This window comes from Anas acuta, chromosome 3, assembly GCF_963932015.1.
Source record: "Anas acuta chromosome 3, bAnaAcu1.1, whole genome shotgun sequence".
Classification (NCBI taxonomy): domain Eukaryota; kingdom Metazoa; phylum Chordata; class Aves; order Anseriformes; family Anatidae; genus Anas; species Anas acuta.
Genome location: NC_088981.1, coordinates 117,564,823 through 117,587,964, shown reverse-complemented (window position 1 = coordinate 117,587,964; position 23,142 = coordinate 117,564,823). Strand labels below are relative to the sequence as shown.

The 23,142-nt window shown below is 47.3% G+C and overlaps 2 protein-coding genes across 3 annotated transcripts in view; both read left to right on the top strand.

Annotated features, from left to right (window-relative positions):
* The first annotated feature begins 2,893 nt into the window (after window positions 1–2,893).
* The window catches only part of LOC137854995 (interferon-induced very large GTPase 1-like), a 55,229-nt gene continuing 34,980 nt past the window's right edge, over window positions 2,894–23,142 (top strand). Inside the window, exon 1 of the mRNA XM_068679055.1 lies at window positions 2,894–3,037. The gene's annotated coding sequence lies outside the window, so the exon portion shown is untranslated. The remainder of the gene's footprint in view (window positions 3,038–23,142) is intronic.
* On the top strand, window positions 3,480–21,318 carry LOC137855001 (interferon-induced very large GTPase 1-like). 2 transcript variants are annotated; one of them, XM_068679070.1, is made up of 2 exons: window positions 3,480–3,863; window positions 13,181–21,318. In XM_068679070.1, the coding sequence occupies exon 2, from the start codon at window positions 13,183–13,185 to the stop codon at window positions 20,497–20,499; it is 7,317 nt and encodes a 2,438-aa protein (XP_068535171.1). In that variant the 5' UTR covers window positions 3,480–3,863; window positions 13,181–13,182; the 3' UTR covers window positions 20,500–21,318. The 2 variants fall into 2 exon arrangements, with proteins under 2 accessions (XP_068535171.1, XP_068535170.1); XM_068679069.1 differs by lacking the exon at window positions 3,480–3,863 and adding an exon at window positions 10,118–10,767.

Below are 23,142 nucleotides of genomic sequence, written 5' to 3'. Positions count from 1 at the left end.
TTCAGGCCCATTTTTCCTTCAAAAGACATAGGCTACTGCCATTGTTTCACTATTCCACTCCCTTCTTGAACAGTTGTTTTAAAGGAGCTATATTAAGTCCCCCACAATTTTTTTCCCTTACCCTCTTCTAGTTAGATTCCGGGGCAGAAGCTGATTGGTTCAGCCCAGCAATGATCAGACAACAGCTATATATACATATGTATATAAAGCAAGTGAGCTGTTTGGGGATGTCAAATACACTCACACACACACACGAGCGATAGAACAACAAAGAAATTATTAATGAGTTAGCTTGTTAACATACCAACAATGCCTTTTTCAAATCAGACCAACACAACGGTTTTTAGTCCTAACACATGCCACCGCATGGCCTGAGAGTGGAACACGCTGGTACTCACCTACACATGGTACATGGTTTCGATACAGCATGGTGTCAAAATAGAGATGCCATGAAACTGCATAAAAATGTTAAAAATATTTGCATGAAAGATAGCAAGCATGGGCTACAACATGCAGTACAGGCAGATGCAGTGAGAACTAACAAAGTGTAGAGTGATCAATTTGGAACCAAGTCCACCCCCAATGCCAGGACAAGCTTTTCCACAACAGACCAAACAACTTACACATACCACCGTGTGGTCCACTGTTGGAAGAGATCGATATTCCACAATCCGTACTAGACGCTGTTGAAACAGAGAGTCTTTTACTGATATCAGCCGGGGCAATAGACATGGAACACAGAATGCAATTCATAGGAGAACTACACAGTAGTTTTGTAGCCATGCCACCCCCCCCCCCCCCCCCCCACACACACACACACAGACACCCCATACAGTCTCCAAATGGGTTCCTGCTATCATTCATCTTCAGTTGTTTGCTTAATTCTTCTCATTCCTTCACTGGTACCAACTGGGAATGATCGTACAACACATACCCCCAGAGTCCTCGCAACTGTGACCATGGACAAGTAACAAAAATCAATCGCAGTTCTATTTTGTAACATAGAATGCCTTATTAAGTTTAGGTCAAGCAGCAAGCCAGATAGCGCAGCCCTAGTGGCATTGCTAAATTTCCTTAGCCAGCACCTTAGGTGATTCAGGGTGGTTAACGCTCAAGCACTAGCCACGCCAGATTTCATACTGTTCATCCGCCATGAAACTAAGTCATTTTCCATGCATACATGAAAAATGTGCAATAGGTGACCGACAACGAGCCCAGGAAGCTCAATCCTTGGGGCGTGAGGCTTGGTGTCTCCCCAGCTCTGGATAACCAACCATTCCAGGAGTCACTCCAGGGCTCACAGATTGACACTCAGGACACGTATTGGCCACAAAAGTGGCTACCCATTGCTTTCCTAATGGGGCTCCAACCAGACAGGTGGAAAAAGGTTCTGCAGTATAGCAAGACCTAGGCACGTAGAATCTTGGCTTGGGGCATTAGCCCGGGTTACCATATGTTCTGTTGAGGGAGTGCAACGACCCAGGCTGACCTGAAAAACAGCCGGGGGGAATCAGGGGTGAAAGACAGCAGCTGGGAGAGAAACAGAAGTGATAAACACCCTTACAGACACTAAGGTCAGTGAAGTAGGAGGGGGAGGAAGTGTTCCAGGTGCTGGAGCTGAAGTTCCCCTTCACATTCACAGGTGACTTGCAGCCTGGTGCCATAGTGCTGAACAAGCAATATGTACTATCAAAGGTTAGAGTTCTGCCTTGCTACTTTCACAGCAATCCCTGTTTCACATTGGACCAACCTAACTGTTTAGTTCTGTGAGGAATGTTTTAACAATTTTTGTCAATAAAGAACAGTCCTGTCTGCCTCTGGGTCCTGCACTGGCAATTTAATTCTTGAACCACAGATGCAGTGTGTCCCAGTCTCCCCCTCATTCTAGTCAATTTATCAAGTCTTCAGAAAATACTCCTCAAATCTATGAACCTGTTTGCTTTTGTTATTCCGGACTTCTATTTCTAACAGTTACAGCCTTTTTTTTTGTCTTCTTCGAGATTAACTTAACAGTGCTATAGGTGTGACTGTCCCTGAGAATGGCTGGTGAGGAATGTTTTAATTACTCGTGAAGTGTCAATAAGAAAGCTATTTGTGTTTGTGTGAAGTCTTTAATGTCTGGGGGTTTCAGAACAACTGATAACAACTAGTGACTGCTATGGGATACTATGCAAGCCTCTGATATCTGGCCAGGTGGCCAAGAGATTAAGAAGAAGAAAAAAAAAGAAGCTGAAGGACGGCTAGGAGACAAGACCTGCAGGGGATGCTGTGTAAACTTGACACGCTGCCAAGGAGTACAAAGGGGAAGGACAAGAAAAAATCTTGGAGAGGAAGACTACGAGCCTTCAGCATGAAAGACCCCTAGAAATCCCCAGAGGGACCACCGGAGACTGATGCGCAGGCTCCAGTAGGAGGGACTGGGTCCCAAAAGCTAATTATAATAACCCATTTTTTTTAGAAGTAGTAATGAATATGTATTAGTCTAGGAGCATAAAAATCATCTACTTGATGTAACTGGTGTGCGTCCTGGTGGAGCAGAGACTCCCGGTGCACCCAGCGCTGTTTGCTTACCTCTATTCCTTTAATAAATTGTAAACTTTGATTATAATCCTAATTTGAAGACTGAGCCATTTATAACAGTTCTAACACATACCCGTCCATTGGGATTTATTTCTTTTTCATCGTTCTCTGTAAATAAATTCATTGAGATTGTTACTCTTTTTTCACAGGTCTTCAACTGCAATCCTAATTTGACTATTCAATCACCCCCTAATTAATTTGTTCCTGTGACCAGCAGGGCTAGGGAGGTGATCGTCCCCCTGTACTCGGCTCTGGTGAGGCCACACCTTGAGTACTGTGTTCAGTTTTGGGCCCCTCGCTACAAGAAGGACATCGAGGTGCTTGAGCGGGTCCAGAGAAGGGCGACGAAGCTGGTGAGGGACCTGGAGAACAAGTCCTACGAGGAGCGTCTGAGGGAGCTGGGCTTGTTCAGCCTGGAGAAGAGGAGGCTCAGGGGTGACCTTATCGCTCTCTACAGGTACCTCAAAGGAGGCTGTAGCGAGCTAGGCGTTGGTCTGTTCTCCCATGTGCCTGGTGATAGGACGAGGGGGAATGGGCTAAAGTTGCGCCAGGGGAGTTTTATGTTGGATGTTAGGAAGAACTTCTTTACTGAAAGGGTTGTTAGACATTGGAACAGGCTGCCCAGGGAAGTGGTGGAGTCACCACTTCCATCCCTGGAAGTCTTTAAAAGACGTTTAGATGTAGAGCTTAGCGATATGGTTTAGTGGAGGACTTGTTAGTGTTAGGTCAGAGGTTGGACTTGATGATCTTGAGGTCTCTTCCAATCTAGAAATTCTGTGATTCCGTGATTCTGTGATTCTGAGTGCCTGGGGATGTGGGTTCAGGTGGTTTCTGACTCTGCTATGATTTCTCTCTTCTCCTTCCCATTTCTGTGATGGCTCTGCTTTAGAGCTGTGTACTGAGTCTGGCTGGAATGTTAACTTTCCCAGCAGCAGCCCATACAGTGCCGTACTCTGTACTTGTAGCTGGAACAGCACTGTTATCACACCAGTGTTGTGTCTACTGCTGAGCAGCAGTGGCACAGCATTGGGCCTTTCTCTAACCCTCCTAGGGGGTGGGCAAAAAGTGAGGAGAGAAACATCACTAGGGCAGCTGACCTAAACCAACCAAAGGGATATTCCATACCATGTGATGTCACACTCAGCAATAAAAGGTGGAAACAGGAAGAAGAGGAGAGGGGTGGGTTCTCGTTGGGAAAACGTCGGTCCTCCTCTCGAACACTGGCTACGTGCATTGAGGCCCTGCTTCAAGGACGTAGTCAATCATCACTCACTTGTGGGAAGGTGAGAGTAAATTCTTTCCTCTGGACTTCCATATAGCCTTCATTTATTTTATTTCTTTGTTTTCCTCCCTTCTTTTTATTTTTTCCCTTTCCCTCTCCCTTTTCCCCTTCCCCTTTTATTTCCCTTTAGTTAAATTGTGTAGTTCATAATAATATTTATTTAATTATTATTATTATTTCCCTTTAATTAAATTATCCTTATCTCAACCCGTGAGTTGTTCTTTGCTTTACTTCTCCCCCTCCTCATCTAAAAGAGGGGAAGTGAGACAGCAGTTGTGGGGCTTAGCTGCCCAGCACGGTAAAACCACCACAAGCTGCCTGCTTCTTCCACTTCCTCTTCCCTTCCCTGGAGGAGTGCTTGGGGATGTGGCTGCTCCAGCACAGTCAGCAGCTGCCGAGTTTCACTTTCTGGCACTGCCTGAAAGATAACAGCCTGACTTCCAGGAAAGCAAAAAATATCTCCCTGCCGTGTAACCAATAAACTGCGGCCAGTGCAGAGGCTTGAGGCTCTATAAAGAGTGGGGTCAGGGATGGGCTGAGGCTGTGCAGGGGCTGCGCTGAGATGGTGCAGGAGCTGAGCTGAGACGTTACTGGAGCTGCAGAGCACCAGGGAAGGAAGGTGGGTCCCAGCTGACATGCACTGGGCAGGGTAGGGGCCACATGCAGAGACCCCTTGGCCTCCTGCTCGCTGTTTCACCCATCTCCTGCTGGGCTGCGAGATGCCAGGAGGGCAGCAGGGCTTTTCACACAGGGGAAATGGGCTCTGCTCGGGTGTCGGGGATGGAGGAGCAGCTCCCTCCAGTCAGGCTGCTGCAGGATGTGGGGGGGCGTGCTGCAAGGGCTGCCCTGGAGGGCAGGGAGGATCTGGGGGCCGGGGCAGCAGCAGGCAGGTAAGCAGGAGGCCCCCTGGGACAGCCCAATGCCCCGCAGAGGTGCGAAGCCTGGTGGTGGGGCTAGATAGGGCAGTGATTGCTAAACTCTCCTTACCTTGACCCACGAGCTTGTCTTGCTTTTGTGTCTCCACTTTTCTCCCAGTCCTGTTGGTGGGGAGCGGGGAAGCAGCTGCTGGGTGCTCCTTGTTGGCTGGGGCCAACCCAGCACAGGGGTCCTCTCCCTGTCTTGGGGGCTGCCGCATCACCCACAGCAGGCAGAGGCACAGTCAGGGTGGAGTAATTTTTTTCCTTGTAGCTGCTATGGGCTATGGGTTTGATTTAGGATGAGAAGGATGCTGACAGCACCAATGTGTTAGTTGTTGCGGAGCAGTGCTTGCACAGAGCCAAGGACTTTCCTGCTCCTCACACTGCCCTGGCAGCGAGGAGCCCAGGGTGCACAATGAGCCAGGAGGGGACAGAAGCAGGACAGCTGACCCCAAGGAACCAAAGGATATCCCATCCCAGAGGGCGTACTGCTCAGCAATAAAATCTAGGGGAGCTGGCTGTGGTGGGGGGCGGCCGCCGCTAAAGCGAGGGTTAGGCTTCAGTCAGTGGTTGGTGACCAATTGCACTGTGTATCACTTGCTTTGGATATTTGTTGGTTTATTATTATCACCATCATCATCATTATCCCTTCCTTTTCTGTCCTATTAAACTGTCTTCTTCTCAACACGCAGGTTTTTAGCACTTCATAGTATCCTAAATTGGTTTGGATTGGAAGGGACTGTGGTGGTACTGTTCTTCTAAGCATTTGAGCTCTACCATAACTGCTCTCTCTCTCCCCGTCCTCATAGGAAAAGTGGGAGAAAATGCAATGAAAAGGGCTCATGGGTTGAGATAAGGACAGGGAGATCACTCAACAAGTGCACTTAGATAAACTTCTAAGAGCATCTGGATTTTTTTTTGCCCTTTAACTTTTTTTTTCTTCAGTTCCCTCCCCCATCCTGCTGTGGGTGTGGGGGGAGCCAGCGAACGGCTGTGTGGTGCTTTGCTGCCTGCCTGGTTAAACCACAACATCCTCCAACACCACCCCAGTGGGCTTCATGCTCCTCTGGCAGCTCCCCCAGGGCCCTTCCACCATGGCCCTGGGCAGGCATTGGCTGCTCCCTGCATCGTGCTCTGAAAACAGCCCCAGAGGCATAGTCTGTGCATTGCCAGGTCATCTACTCGACCATGAGAAACCAAGGCTCCAAATCCTAAAGAATCCTAAAATGGTTTGAGATGGAAGACATATTACGGTGGCATTACTTATGGTAAGTATAAAGGCATAATGGGTAAAGTTGACTAATTGCCACCATGCATGAAACTCTTTTTCAAATTCTGAAGCATTATCCCAAATCAATTTTCGAATTTCAGTGGGCAAAGTTTTTCCTTCTCCCTCTCTAATAATAGCTGCTGCTACAGATTGCATCCATAACTGAGCTTGGATGCAGCTGAAGGCAAGGGAGGTATTGCCTTGGGTTTTTGCAAGGGCATTTACAATTAATTGATGATAATTTTCCTCAATTTGTTCCCAATGGGGCAAAACATCTGATAGAAGCCATTGATTTGCTCCTAAAGCCAATAAGGATGATTTTATTGGTGGTTCCAGTTTCCTTAGGTCATCTGTAGTAGCACTTATTCTGTTCATTAGGACCTCAGCATCAATGCTATTTAATATACCTAATCCTTTTCCCAATAACCCAGTTGCATGCCATGGCACGCGCTGAGATTGTTTCAGAGAACGTCCATGTAACCATGCTAACCAGCCGGTGTAGACAGTTCTCAAAAGGGTGGTACATTTTGAGTTGATTTCAGAAATATTAATGTGCAGCGCTAGCTCTACCCTTTTTAGGGACCAACTAGGGTTAAAGAGAATTTGTTGTTGCCCCACATTTTTAATTATGTAAGGAGCTGTGTTGAAGATGGAAGGAGTTAGACCAATGGGAGGCTGAGTTGGTTCGTTTTCAAGTATCTGCGGAGGCAGAGGCTTCTTATCCTTTGTAGTCAATGATGTTTCTGTATTAGCCATGAATTCAAATAGTAATTCTGTGCCTCTGTAACCCCAAAGACAGTACACAATTATAAGTTTGGTGAAATTACCAGCAATCAAAATTTGGTTCAGTTATTTTGGAATTTCAGTCGGCCAATTATAAGTGGATCCATTAGTTATTCGGCAACCAATTTGTATTGTCTGGCCAGATGTGGCTTAAAGTTCAGGCATTCTTAGAGAATCGTTCCAACTCCATTCATCTTTTGAAAATATTTTGTTTCCATGTAGAACTAAAGTAGAGAGATTTGGGTCCTTTCTGTTTTGAGATGTTCCAGTGATTGTGCTATACTGTGACAATACATGGTTAGATGCCATGGTGAAACACCTCAGCTCCATGCACAAACACAGTAGCTAAGTTTCCTTTAAGGCCTGTAATTGCATCAAGGTCAGGGTAAAGCATAGCATTATTAATCCAAACTGTTGATTCGTCATCCTCCAGCTGTCCATATACAGTTCGCTCAGGGTTCCTGTGAACACAAAAGAAAGTAAAATATGCTCGGTTGTATTCAACTGGCAGGGTTAGAAAGAGGGTGAAATAGCAATCTTTGTTTTCCCATGCATAGAGATATTTGGGAGTAGTTAGCACTATTACTACTGTTAGATAATCCACTGTAAAATGCCATTGCCTGGTTGGTTTCTTTACCGGCCAAACCAGTGAATTGTAAGGTGAGTTAAGTGCTTTTAATAATGCCTCTTTCTTCCAATTCTGTTACCACCCTGTCAATCCCCGTAAGTGCTGCTGCTGACAACAGATATTGCCGAACATTAATGATTTTAGCAGGGGATAAGGATATGGATGTTTGTAACAGGCTCAATCTCACAGTGCCTGAATCCCTTTGATGTGTCACAAAACTCCACACAGTTCCATCAGGGAGTTTCCACATACGACCATGCAGTATGTCAAATCCTAAAATATTAGTATATGCAGCACCAACTAATACTTCTACCCTGGTTAATTTTTGTTCCTCTGGCAACCAGAGTGAAATTTTTGCAGTGGGGCATTGTTTTTCCACACCATTGATTCCCGTGTATTTAACCCTGTGTTGACCAGGTGTTATGCTCAGGGTTTGTGCCGTCTCATGTGTAATTACTGACATTTGGGTCCTGGTATCAATAAGAAAATTTACCAATATTTTGGGGGGTTCAACAGGAATGGCAGTGATAGGGTCAGAGTGTTCATTAGAGAGCCATTGAATTGCTAATACCTGCCAAGCAGGGTGGCTCACTGCCCTCCCCGGGCATAGGAGTTTTTTTGCTGACACCTCAACTCACTCCATTCCCTATTAGGTTTGAACCTCTCTTTGAATTTGAGGTATCTGGGATTTTGAGTGTGGATTTGGTGGACTCGCCGAGAGTGGTCTTGGGATTTAATACTGGCTGAACTTATCCAGCCCATTCGGACAAATTCACTACAGGCAGGAATGGGGGAGTTCAGATTTTGCCTACAACCACTATCATCATCCCTACGAGCAGCTTGTATGCCATCTTGGGTGTTTGCTACAAACATCTTAAGACAATCAGGGAGTCCACGGATGAGAGGGGTTAATTGAACTGGGTCAGTAGGAGCTAACATCGGGGATTTTGTTAATTCATCTCTTTCATATATCGCCTGAATGCAGGCTGCTTTCTGTACTGCTACAGTCAGGTCAGCTCCTGGTGTGGTGGTTAAAAATACTCCAGGTCTCCAAAAGCCTCCTACCTCTTCCTCACTCAACATCATTCGATCTCCTCCTTTAAGAGAAACTCGACACACATACTCAACTTCCGATTCCCCTGACCGCCTTGAGAACTTCTCTTGTATTTTAACCAACTCTGCCAGTGACCACGGAATCGTTCGCACAGTAGTGCGGATTTCCTCATTATCATCAACAGCAGTCTCAGTCTTAACCAAAGGTCTCAAGGAAATCAATTGAGGTTCAGAATCAGAAATCTCTTCAACACCATCGTCACTGTCAGACCAGAAATCACTATCCCAGCTTTCAGGCTATGCACTATGCAGCAATCTACGAATCTGCTTGACCGTAGTGCAAGGCTGTACTTTACTTAACAGATGACTAACCCTCTCCAGCAATTGTTTAAGATGATTATTCTCATGCACAGGTTTATCATTTTCAGTCACAAGTTTGTCATCCTCAATCGAAAGTTTATCCACTCTTGATTCCTAATGGTTTTCCCATCTCCCTTTCCAAGGCCAATGATGACTTCCATAGCTCATTCTCTGATTTCAAAGCTGAATGTTCCGCATCAGAGATCAGTTTGGGAGCAGGAGTTTCCTTAGCTTCTTGCTGAGCACAAGACAAACAGGCTCCTAACACAGCACAAATTGCACCTTTACCCTTTCTTTGACCAACCTTTCGTGAAGCCTGACACTGCTCAATGCGCTCTACCACTTTCTCCTCATCTTTCCAAAACAATTGGGAAAACTCCTTCCCTGCCTGGGAAGGGGCACATTTCTAATTTTGCAGTAGTTTATCCATAGCAATCCTGCCGACTACACCAATTTTACTGTCGCGTTAAGGGGTGTAGCTGGTAAAACATTATGGGCCCGGTCGAATTCAGGGTACTGAACCAGTCGGATCTGGGGGTCCGGTCGCACATTCACCAATAACACGTTAACCGTCTGGAGGGTCTGGTTGGATTCAGAACACTGAACTATCACAGTCACAGATAACCACCCTTACCCTAGTTGCGCTTAATGAGAGCTATCACAATGCAATCAAGTATGGTTTATTACAGCAACAGATAACCAGGTTCTTTTGGATTGCTGGCGATAGTGACTGTCTGCAAAAGCAAGCTAGCATGCATGAAATACACAGGTGTTACAGGGGTTACAGGTGCGCAGCCTAGAAATAAACACATTAAAAGGATCAAAGACTCTAGAGAGATTTATAAGCAAGTATTCAGATCTCACCCAAAGGCGTCCCAATGGGGGGGAAAAAGATGCTGATCCCAGGAGTCAGCAGGTCCTAAGGATGTTGTATTTCCTCGGGATGGTATCTCCCCTGACGGTGATATCTTCCCTAACATCCCTTCTCTCTTGGGCCAATTCATATTATTTTCTATCTTTTAGGTGGAGCGTGAGTGACTCTAGTCAAGCATATCTTAGTTATGATTGGTGAAAAGTTCTCCCGTCTCCGTTTAAAGTAATAGGCTCCGAGAAATTCAGGGTGCATGCTCAGTGAGGGGCGGTCGCACCTTGGAGGTGGGTAGCTTTTGGGATGGAAGTGTGTTTTGGTATTATAATGATATTATAATGAGTAAAAAGTACACTAGGGTACAGCATTTGTCAAAACATGACAGGTCCTTGGCTCAGGGTGGCAAAAGTGCAGCTTATCGGTCTCGGTGGGCACAAGAACAATAAAGTCCCCACCTGGTTACAGAGCCTAGCCGTGGTGTCTCCACTCCACTCTACGCTCCGTGCTGTTCCTTAGGGCTAGCACACCAAGTTTCCCCAGAGCGATAGCATCTAAGGTTGGAAGTCCAGGGAACGCTCAGGTAATGCAGCTATGCCCTACCCTGAAAGCCTCTTCAATGCTGTACATTTTCTTTAAAATGTGAATGTTAGTTTTATTTCCCTAGTTACCTCAGGCAATTACACCACAGGAGTGCAGCTGCCCAGCAAAGTAAAACCACCATACCTGCACACCTGGGGAGCAGGGTGTACCTGGGGATGCGGATGCCCCAGCAGCCTGGCTCAGCCCCAGCACAGCCAGCAGCTGCCAAGTTTCACTTTCTGGTGCTGTATCATCTAATGGCCTGACTTCCAAGAAAGAAGCAAGCCTCTCCCTGCTGTGTAAACAGGAAACCGCAACCTGTGAAGAAGCTTGGGCCTTTATAAAAGTGGGGTCAGAGCTGGGCTTAGGCAGTGCAGTAGCTGGGCTGAGAGGCTGCTGGAGCTGGGCTGAGGCAGTGCAGAAGCTGCAGAGCACCAGGGAGGGCAGGTAGGTCCCCGCTGACTTGCGCTGGGCAGGGCAGGGGCCACAGCGGAGGCCCCTAGACCTCCTTGGCCTCCAGTGCCTGCAACACCCTCTCGTTAAACACCTTTTCCTGATATCCAGCCAGAACTTCCCCTGGCACATCTCCATGCCGTTCCCTCGGGTCCTCTTGCTGGTCACCAGAGAGCAGAGCTCAGTGCCTGCCCCTCCGCTCCCCTCGTGAGGAAGTTGGAGGCCACCACGAGGTCTCCCCTCAGTCTCCTCTTCTCCAGGCTGAACAATCCAAGTGACTTCAGCCACTCCTCATATGTCTTCCTCTTTAGTTGATTTACCATCTTTGTTCCGTTATTTAGTAGTTTTAGTTGTGTACCTTTATTTAGTAGCTTTGTTTAGTGCATGAAAAACTATAAGGATATGTGGATGGTGAGAGTATTGGCTTCATTAAGGTTATCCAGTCTCCAGTTGCTACTGATGTGAGGAAAAGACTCTACAACCATAGGGTTGTAAACTACGTATACTTTATTGCGGTGCACCGGGCGCACTGGGAATAGCTTCCCTCAAAAAGGTTCGCGCCTGCCCGGTCGTCTCTCACAACTTTATACACGAATACTGTTACATATTACATGAGCTCTAATACATATTCATTATTTTCCCCCAAAAGGCGGACCTCTTCCAAGTACTCATTTCCATACTCCCCACCCTTAGCTCCATCTGGTTGCGCCTGCATCGTGTAGCCTTGTGGTCGTGGACAAGGGTCTTTCAGGATGAAGGCGATGAGTAAGAGGAGGTTAAACTTTTTACCTTTCTGGACTTTGACCTGCTGTTGGACAGTATTTTGAAGTTTTTTGTTTATCTTTGCCTTGTTTCCTGCTGTCACGTTAAGGGGTGTAGCTGATTAACTGTTATGGGCCCGGTTGGATTCAGGGTACTGAACCAGTCGGACATTCACCAATAATGCATTAACTGTCTGGGGATCAAGTCAGACATTCATCAATAACACATTAACTGTCTGGGGGTCCGGCTGGACATTCACCAATAACACGTTAACCGTCTGGGGGGTCCAGCTAGATTCAGAACTATCACAGTCATGGATAACCACCCTTACCCTAGTTGCACTTAATGAGAGCTATCACAACGCAATCAAATATGGTTTCTCACAGCAACAGATAACCAGGTTCTTTCGGATTGCTGGTGATAGTGACTGTCTGCAACAGCAAACTAGCATGCATGAAATACTCAGGTGTTACAGGTGTTACAGGTGCATGGCCTAGAAATAAACGCGTTAAAAGGATCAAAGACTATAGAGTTTCTGTCTTTTAGGTGGAGCTTGAGTGACTCTAGTCAAGCATATCTTAGTTATGATTGGTGAAAAGTTCTCCCATCTCCATTTAAAGTAATAGGCTCCCAGAAATTCAGAGCGCATGCTCAGTGAGGGGCGGTCGCACCTTGGAGGTGGGTAGCTTTTGGGATGGAAGTGTGTTTTGGTATTATAATGATATTAAAATGAGCAAAAAGTACACTAGGGTACAGCATTTGTCAAAGCATGACAGATCCTTGGCTCAGGGTGGCAAAAGTGCAGCTTATCAGTCTCGGTGGGCACAAGAACAATAAAGTCCCCACCTGGTTACAGAGCCTAACCATGGTGTCTCCACTCCACTCTACGCTCTGTACTGTTCCTTAGGGCTAGCACACCAAGTTTTCCCAGCGTGATAGCATCTAAGGTTGGAAGTCCAGGGAATGCTCAGGTAATGCAGCTATGCCCTACCCTGAAAGCCTTTTAAAGCTGTACATTTTCCTTAAAAATATGAATGTTATTTTTATTTTCCTAGTTACTTCAGGCAATTACACCAAAGGAGCCAACAAGTTGTTCATCCTTCCCTAATGAGTTGTTCGTACTTCCCTCATCCGTAGGCCTTGAGTGATATCTTCTTTTTTACATCTGCTTCTCATAATGTTCTCATCTACATTCCTATAATTAGAATATTTTTAGCTTCTCATCCACATCCCCAATAATTAGGATATTTTACCATATATGTAGCTAAATATTAATTCGTGTAAGTTTTAGCATCTTCCCCATATCACTACTTGATAGGCCAGAGATTGCCTCCCTCCCTCCCTTTTTCTACCTTGTGTGGGCGATTGCTCTAAGGACGAGGAGTGAGTGACGGGTGAGACCAGTCCTGACAGCTTATACATGGGTGCTGTTGAAGGCAGCGCCTTGTCCATGGCATTTGTGTAGCCGTGCCAGTGGTTGCGTGTGTCTGTCTGTCTGTGTCTGCCTATCTCAGGGGTGCCTGAGGCTGGGTTCCAGCAGCAGGGCAGAAGAAATCCATGGGCCGGGAACTATGGAGAGGCCTCTTCTAAGGGGTGGTGGCCTCCTTAACCTGATGTAACAAAAGTCTCTTTCCCCCTTCCACAGCCATGGAGTCACAGGAGGAGAGAGCAGATGCTGGGGATAAGGCACGAATTGCTAAGCAATTGCTGGCAGAAGCATTTGAGAAGGAAGGACTTGATGAAGAATACTGGCTCCCCAAACTGTCAGAGATATTGGGTGTTAAGTCAATAAATGCTTGGAAACATCTGCAATATGAAGACTACCTTAAACTGGAGTGCAAAATACGGTACCCCTGGGAGACCAAGGCACTCCAAAGGCTCCTAGGAATCACAAGTAATGAAACAGGTGTTGATGAGCTGCAGAAACAGCACTTGGAGATGATGAAGCAGAGGCAAGAAGAAGCCAAGTCAATTCTACGGGAGCTGGAAGAAATGCAGAAGAGCTGCAGCAACAGCAAAGAAATGATAAGTAAGAAAGAGGAGGCCCTACAGCAAGCCATGGACATTCCCAAGGAGTACTGGGCACCTCCAGGGAAGGCATTGCTGGATGAGCTGGTGAGCATCCGGAAGCAACTGGAGCAGCAGGAGAAGTCCATGGGGGAGAGGGAGAACGTCTCTGACGAGGAGGTCCTGAGGCGGGCATCGGGAGGCCTGGCTCTGCAGGGGATTTACCAAACCAAGAGCCTGGAGGATGTGCTGGCAAAGCGAGAGCAACTCATCAGGGTCCCTGATGGCTTCATGCTCACTGGTCCAGTGCAAGGGTCGCTGCTTGAGAGGAAGGAGTTCTCCTCCTCTGCAGCAGAAGCCACTTTCACCAAGTCCATGGAGCAGCTGGGGTTCAGCATCAATGCTTCTGCCAAAGGTGGGTTCTGGGGGTTCAGTTTTGAAACAGGTGTAGATTCCAGCAAGTCCTCACAGTCAGAGGACTCCCGTCGGTCACGCTCGGAGCAGGCATACATTTGCACCACCAAGTACCAATACATCCCTCTGGCCTCCTACTACTTCCAAAAGGACCAGCTTCGCCTCTCAGACGCAGCCCTGCGAGAGCTGCAAGACATCGAACAGCTTCTGAGCATCACCCAGGAGGCAGACAGGTTCCACCTACTGAAGAGCAGGTGCGCCAGCTTCTTCCGCAGGTTTGGGTCCCACGTGAACCAGGGACCCATCCACTTTGGGGGAATATTCTGGTGGAAAGCATCTGCCGAAGGTTTCAGGGCAGAGCAATGGGATGAGATGAAGCAACAAACATCTGAAGCACTGAACAGCTACGTCGGGGCTAGCTTCAGCGGCTTCGGTACCAAGTGGGGTGTGAAGGGGGATGCTTCAAAGTCCAGCTCACAGGCATCATTTCAGGGAAGAGACAGAAGCAGCACCCACAGAGTAGTTCAGCTCTATGTGACCAAAACAGGGGGCCCAGCAGAGACAGATTCCCTTCCCGAGTGGAAATGCGGGCTTGTGGCCAATAACACAACCTGGTGTGTGATCGACCGGGGCTTTCAGCTGATCCCAGTGTGGGACATAATTCTGTCCAACCACAGCAGCGATTTTAAAGCCTCCCATCAAATGGGCAGCGGCCTCAGGGCTGTCTATGAAGGCCTAACGAATCACAGCACCAGTGTGATCTTTGGAGAGGAACTGGCCAGTGCCGTAGAAGAGGCCAGAGCTTTCCTGGAGCAAGTGAAGACCTGGGAGGGGACAGTGGATGAAAAGAAACTGCTCATGTTGCTAGATTTTAAACAGGGTCTGAATAAGAGAACAAAGAATCACAGTGTCTGGATCAACATATGTCTGTCAGACAAAGCATTGCAGGAGTTCCTGGTGAACACTGTTTCTTTTTGCCAGAAGTCTTCTCCAGAAAACACCACCTACATCAAATCTCTGCTGCAGAGCCTGCTGGATCCTCACATCTATTCTGTCAGGGACTTCCCCAGGGCTTCCTTTATTATGCAATGGGTCTTCCAGAAGGATCAGACACTTCCCCAAACTCCCAGTACTTCCAGTCTTGAAGATCTCAATATGACACTGCAGCAGATGAAGGAGTACATCATGGAAGTCACCTACGCACCGGCAACTTCTGCATCTGCCATTCATGAGGCAAAGATGAAAGCCACCTTCACTGTAAGCCAGTCTGTTTCTTCCTTGCTCCAGTCTCTGCAGCAAAGGGCACAGGAAGACATAGAACTCCTAGTGCTCTTAGTTACAACCAGCACGGGATACCAAGTAGAAAGCAGCACTTTTCAGTACCTCCTTGGGTGTCCAGAAATTAATTTCATGATACAGGAAATGCGCATTGCACATAACGAGTATCAGAGCCTGAAGGAACAGGATGTTTACAGAGCTCAGGCCTTCCTGCTGCTGATGGGACTCACCATAACATCCGAAAACAAGAAGGTCACCCATGAGCAGAAGAATGACCGCCTAGTTTTCATGAAAGAAAAGATGAAAAACACATGGTCCACAGAGATGAAAGCTCTCCTCGAAAAGCACAATGCATTCAGAGACTGGGAGATGCTGGAAAGAGATTTGCAATCCTTCATCGATGGGCAAGTGGAGGACGCATCTGGCAACCTGAACAAAGATGATATAATGAAAGACCTGGAAGATGCTTTTCAAGGCATGCAGCCTCCCAGTCAGTGCAATCCCGAATCAGACAGCAGCGAATCCAAAGCAAGTCAAACCAATGCAAACCCTGAGTTCCTCCACTTACTTAAGCGCCTTGGGCTGGAAAGGTACTATCCAAGAAAAATGGGCACAGAAGATTTCCACATAATACACCAGACATCTGTACATGACAGCCAGCCCAGCAAGGACAGCGAGCTACCATTTTACTTCCTGCAAAGGCTCCTGACCGTGGATTATCGGGTGAGGTACCTGACTTGCAAGGAGGCGAGTAAGCCGGGAGTTGTTCCCACACCAAACACCTCAGCAGAGGAGCACGAGCCCTCTGATTCCTTTGATGACTTTCTCAGTGACTTGGACAAAGGAGACCCTGAATCTGCAAGCAAGGAGACTCATGTGCACCCCATGGACCTCCAGATGGCAATTTTTCATTGTGCTGATGATTTCATGAGACAGTACCTTTCATCCAAGCTCGCTTTCTGCCAGTTTGCACTACCCCTCCTGGTACCAAACCCGGGCACTTCACAGATAGAGTTCCCTCTCTGGTCCCTCAGCCAAATCAAGAAGAGCTGGAAAGGGACGGTGAGATCGGGAGAGCAGACGAGGACTAGCAGTCACAAAAACAAACTCATTTATCAGGCAGAGATGCCCATCGTGTCCTTCCTCCGCATCGGCAGCTCTCCTTCCTCTTCCAAGTCTCAGCTCCTGAATGCCCTGCTGAGCATGAAAAAACACGACACTTTTTTCCACCGCCATTGCAAAGGCAGCACCAAAGACTGCTTCCTGATGAAAGGTGTTGTGGAGATCTCCTGGTACATTCCCCGTGGTAGCGACGATGACAGCTTTAACGGCCCTGTTGCTTTCTGTAACCTGCACGGAGATGCGAGGGATCATGAACCCCAGTTGCAGTTTTTACAGGAGATCTCTGCCGTGAATGTGGTTCTTGTTTCTGAGTCTGATCAGAGCAACGAGAAGAAAGGCAGGAGAATTTTACATAATCTGTGGCAGTCTCAGAGGCCTTTGGTTTGCCTTTTCACTGAGAAAGAGAGCATTGCAGCTGGCCGATCTAGCCAAAACATAAGAATAGGGATCAAGAACAGAAATGAAGCAGAATTAGTGGATGAGCTGACAAAAACCATCCGAGACCTAGTGGAAGGGTCGAGCACGCTTGTTAGCCTCAATGCATGCCTGAGCACAGCTCGCCAGCACGGCTTCTTAGTTGATGAAAATACAGAAGCGTGTGTGACAGCCAAAGAAACAGCAATCAAACTGGTGAATCTGTTGAGGAAAGAGAAGTTGTCTGAGATCAAATCACAGCTACTGCCTCTTCAGGGAAAACTGTGGTACCTGTGGTGTAAAAAGGACAAAGAACTCACTCGCTTGCAGGAAAAAAGGAACAAGAGCATAGAGCATCATCGGAGCCAAATTGAATCGCAGAAGTCTGCAATACGAAGAAAGCAACTAGGCAAAGCGTTTCCCCTCAATCAGCTGATGAAAACAGTCCTTGGCTTTCTCCAGTCACAGCCAGACAACACCAAGAAATTCTTTCTGCAGTGGATGAAGATCTTCATGGACGACATCTCCTCTGATCACCTTGATGAGCTGAAGAGAAAGTATCATCAGTTATGGTCTCAAATCCTGGCATTAAAGAAAAACAATGAAAATAACAACCTGAAAACTCAGTTGATGAAGAAATTAGATGCCCTTTCTGATGAAATCAATGATTCGTCCATTGGCCTTGAGCATATTTTGAGAGAGGTGGGGCAGATTTATGAGGCACTGGAATCAACAAACTCCAAAGAAAAATGGTATGTCAAACTACCTGAAATTGCTGCCAATCTGATGATTTTAGGGTATCCCATTGAGCTGATGGATGGTGATGCTTCTTACGTACCACTGCAATGGATTGGAGCCGTCTTTGACATGTTAATTGAGAAGCTAGGGGACAAGCGAGTATTTGTGCTTTCCGTGCTTGGCATCCAGAGCACAGGGAAGTCAACCCTGCTGAATGCCATGTTTGGTCTGCAGTTTAACGTCAGCGCAGGGAGGTGCACCCGGGGAGCGTTTATGCAGCTCATTAAAGTGGACGAGAAGCTCCAACAGGATTTGAACTTTGATTACCTGCTCGTTGTTGACACAGAAGGACTTCGTGCCATAGAGATGGCCAATAAGCAGTCACTTAACCATGACAATGAGCTGGCCACCTTTGTCATTGGCATCGGCAACATGACTCTGATCAACATCTTTGGAGAAAATCCTTCGGAAATGCAAGACGTCCTTCAGATTGCTGTGCAGGCTTTCCTGAGGATGAAGCAAGTTAATATTTCCCCAGCCTGCCTCTTTGTGCACCAAAATGTGGGCGAAATAACCGCAAAGGAACAGAACATGGAAGGACAAAGACGTCTGCAGGAAAAGCTGGATGAAATGACCGTGACCGCGGCCCAGCAGGAATTCTGTGACATCACCTGCTTCAGCGACGTCATCCGCTTTGACGTGAACACCCACATTCATTACTTTGCTCACCTGTGGGAAGGAAACCCACCGATGGCACCGCCCAACCCCACCTACAGCCAGAACGTCCAGGAATTAAAGAGCAAAATTCTCCAAGCTGCCAAGAAGGAATCGCACAGCAGCGTTTTGAGGCTCTCCAGCTTGAAAGTTCGTATTAGTGACCTGTGGAATGCCCTGCTGAATGAAAACTTTGTTTTCAGCTTCAAGAATTCAGTGGAGATTGCTGCCTACAAGAAACTGGAAACTGCATTTAGTCAGTGGACCTGGCAGCTGAGAAGTCACATCTTAGACTTGCAAATGAAACTGGAAAACAAGGTGCGGAATGGGGAGTTGGGGAAAGTCACCACGGAACACCTTGAAAAACTGGTGCAAGAGAGAAGTGATGCCATCACCAAGAACATGGAAACATTCTTCAGTGAAGACAAAGACCATGAAATACTGATCCAGTGGAAAAGCAGCACGGAACTGAAGCTGAAAGAACTGAGAGAGTCCCTTCTTGTTGAAATGCGAAGGAAGTGTGAGAAACTTCTAGAAGTAAAGAAGAGCCAGAGTAAAATGGATGAGAGGAAGTCTGAATATGAAAATGAGCTCCTGAGAAAGAGCAGAGAGTTGGCCCTGTCTCTAAAAGGCCAGAAATTAGGTGAAAGTGAACTGAGAAACCACTTCAATTCTATCTGGAAGCAGTGGGTTACTGAAGTGTCCTCTGCTACTCCCCCTCTGGAAGAGGTGGACATCGATGTGGATATAGAAAATGTCCTTCTAGATCACTTTAAGGAGCCCAAGGTAGATAAACAAATCAGAAAGTTTTCCCAAAAGACTGTCTTTTGTCTTGACATAGAGAAACACGTGTCTAGGAAGAAAACTTTCATCGTCTTATCTAAGAGATTGGACAATGCAGATGAGAACAGCATGCACCGCATTACAGAGAGCATCATAATGCGTGTGAAGGCAAACATTGAGAAGAAGGAAAAGGACAAAATGGATTACAGTCGAACTTTTATTCATGAAATACTAAATGAAGTGGAGGAAGGTATGAAGTCTGTTCCTAACACTGCAAATTACAGTTTTAATAAAGATTACAGAATGGAATTATCACTGTACCTGTGCAGAATGGCAGCAGAAAGGTTTAAAGACATGCATGCAGCATTCAGGAAAGCAAATGATCCAGTCATCTACCTGGAGAGCAAGAGAGAAGACTTCTTCAAATGTTTCCAGATTTCCTGCCAAGGAGCCTCTTGTATCACAACATTTGCTGATTTCCTGTGCAGCAAGATTGCCCCAGCTCTTCGACACGCCATCTATGAGAAGACAGCTCTTGACATAGCTCGAGACGTGAAGGATAAAATTGCAGATTTCAGAGGCAATAGATCCACTCTGGAAAATTACATGCTGAAATACCTAGCAGAAGAAGAAAAATTTGAAACTTTCATGCATTATCTTAAGGCCCCAGGAGACTTTTTAAATAATTACATTAAGACAAAAGTTGAGACGTACTGTTTAGACGAGAACAGAAGGTTAGAGATGTTTTTAAGAGACTCCCTCTCTCGTTACTCTGAAAACATTCAGTCAGCTGTTTTTGCATCAACCACAATTGTCAAAGACAGAAAAGACAGAAAGGATCAAATCTCTCTTTGGTTGGATGAATTCTGCAGAGTACTCGGAGATGTGCTAAGCTTGCCCAGGAGCGACCTGAAGGGCATTGAACATCAGGAGATAACAGACATAGAGTTCCTGAATAATGCCATGACAGAAGCACTGTCTCCCATTATTGATGATCTCAGGAAAAAGTTTAAAGAAGCTCGTATGAGCTCCTTTGAAAGGCAGCCTCACACAATACTGGCTGAGCAGTTTGCAGGGTGCCAGGAGCAGTGTCCATTTTGTGGGGCTGTTTGCACTAACACTATGCCAAACCATGATGGACACCACCGGGTTGTCTTCCATCGTCCACAAGTTTTTAAAGGATGCAGATGGCATAAAACAGACAACCTAGTCATTGATATTTGTTCTAGCAGTGTTTCAAGTGACTGCTTATTCAGGATTGGTGAAGACAGATGGATCCCCTACAAGAAATACCAGGATGCAGGACATCCCTATTCCACTTGGAGCATTCCTCCTGATCCATCCATGCAAGCATACTGGAAATGGTTTGTGTCTTATTTCAGGACACAGCTAGAACAATGCTACAGTGGGAAATTTCATGGCAGAGGAGAAATCCCTGCTTCCTGGAAGACAGTTACAAAGCAGAATGCACTCGATGAACTGGAGAAATATTAGGCTAAGTTGGTATGAAGGAAAAACTGCAAGTGCTTTGCATTTTAGAAGAAAAAAATACGAGGATAACCACAAAATCTTGTTGAAAAGATTGTGACCTTAAACCATGTCAATATAACTAAATGTAACTGCTGCAACATTGGGTGAACTAAGGAGTGCTTCTCATGCCGCTGATTCCCTTGCTGCGTGATAAAGTCAAAGTCCTCTCCCTTTCTTGCCATAAATATTTACCTCAGCTTTGTCTTAAAGCAAACTAGAAAAACATTCCGGTAGCAAGCAGTCATACCGCCAAGATCAAGACCAAGTGCCAGATGAAGAGCAAAGGCAGCATTAGCAAGTACCAGTTTTATCAGCTGCTATGGGAAAAGAAATGACACTGGCAAAAGAACAGTTTCCCTGCAGCAATACTTGTCACACTAGCAGAAAGGACAGAGGGGTCTGCGAGCAGGTGAACATTTGTGGGGAACTTGGCTATTTTGTTTTTTGGGATTGTTGTTTGCATTCATAAACTCAGTACTCAGGTGCTGTTCTCTTTCTGATGCCATTAAAGCAATTAATGCAGCAGCCTATGCCGATTTAGACAGTGATATTAACTCTGTGGTTATTAAGTGTATGTCCTAGGTTAAGATGTGCCCCCACTTCCATGAGCCACTCCTATTCATGAGCCTGGGCCTGGCAACGTTCCTCCAGCTCCTAGCCACCCCAACTGCTTTTGCCAAGCACTCCTGTGTTGGGTAAAAGCCCTTTATAACCAATGTGGAGAATTAGACAGCTTTGCAGCTTCCTCAGCAGCTGTTAGCAGTGCGTGAGCTTAGCGTTTGTGCTGTCCCACCCCAGCTTTCCTGTAGAATCCTAGAATCATGAAGGTTGGAAAAGCCCTCCAAGATCATCTGGTCCAACCATCACCCGATCACCAATGTCACCACTAAACCACGTCCTTAAGCACCATGTCCAACCTCTCCTTAAACACTCCCAGGAGTGTGACCTCACCACTTCCCTCAGCAACCCATCCCAAGGCCTGACTGCTCTTTCTGAGCAGAAATGTCTCCTCATTTCCAGCATGAACCTCCCCTGGAACAACTTGGGCCCATTCCCTCTGGTCCTGTCACTGGTTTCTGTAGTGGGTTTACGTGGCAAGGTTTGGTAGCAGGGGGCCATAGGGGTGGTTTCTGTGAGAAAGATCTAGAAGCCGCCCCATGTTTGGGAAGGGCCCCGTTGTTTTCCAGATCTGAGCCAATAAGCGATGTTGTTTTGCGCCTCTGTGAGAGCATATTTAAGACAGGGAAAAAACGCTGCGCCACACAGCAGCCGGGAGAGTCAAGGGAATGAGAAACAGCCTTGCAGGTGCCAAGGTCAGTGTAGAAGGAGGGGGAGAGGTGCTCCAGGCGCCGGAGCAGAAGTCCCCTGCGGCCTGTGGTGAGGACCATGGTGAAGCAGGATGTCCCCCTGCAGCCCATGGAGTACCACGGTGGAGCAGGGTTCCACGCTGCAGCCCGTGGAGGAGACCACGGTGGAGCAGGTGGCCCTGCACCGACGGAGGCTGCCGCCTGTGGAAGACCCCTGCCGGAGCAGATTCCAGGCCGGACCTGTAGCCCGTGGAGAGGAGACCACGCAGGAGCAGGTGATCTGGCAGGAGCTGCTGCCCGTAGGGGAGCCAGGTTGGAGCAGTTTTCTCCTGAGGGATGGACCCCGTGGTACGGACCCATATCTGGAGCAGTTCTGGAAGAGCTGCTGCCTGTGGGAAGCCCACGCCGGATCAGTTCGTCAAGGACTGCATCCCGTGGGTGGGACCCCACAGCACAGGGGACGAGAGTGACCGAGAAGGAGCGGCAGAGAAGAAGTGCTGTAGACTGACCATAACCCCCATTCCCCCGTTCCCCTGCGCCGCTCGGGGGGAGGAGGTGGAAGAGGGTGGATGGGGGGAGAGGTGCTTTTGGTTTCTTTCCTTTGTTTCTCACTTCTCTAGCTTGTTAGTAATGAGCAATAAATCTTACTATCTGTCTTCTTATGCTGAGTCTGGTTTGCCCGTTACACTAATTATTGCGTGATTTTCTCGTCCTTATCTCAATCCATGAGCCCCTTTCACATATTTTCTCCCCATTCCTCTTTGAGGAGGGGGAGTGAGAGAGCGGCTGTGGTGGAGCTCGGCTGCCCACTCGAGCGGAACCACGACAGTTTCCCACAAGAAGAGGCTAACTCCAAGCTCTCCAGACCTTCCTTTCAGGTCATTGTAGATAGCAATGAGTTCTACCCTGAGCCTCCTCTTCTCCAGACCAAACACCCCCAGTTCCCTCAGCCGCCCCTCACAGGCCTTGTGCTCCAGGCCCTTCCCCAGCTTCGTAGCCCTGCTCTGGCCACGCTCCAGGGCCTCGATGTCCTTCTGGTAGTGAGGGGCCCAAAGCTGAACCCAGCACTCAAGGTTTGGCCTTACCAGAGCAGAGCCCAGAGGGACTATCACCTCCCTGCTCCTGCTGGCTGCACTGCTCCTGACACAACCAGGATGCCCTTGGCCTTCTTGGGCCCCTGGGCACACTGCGGCTCATGTTCAGGTGAGCATTGACCAGCACCCTCAGATCCTTTTCCTCTGCACAGCTTTCAAGACACTCTGCCCCAAGCCTGTAGCGCTGTGTGGGGTTGGTGTGGCCT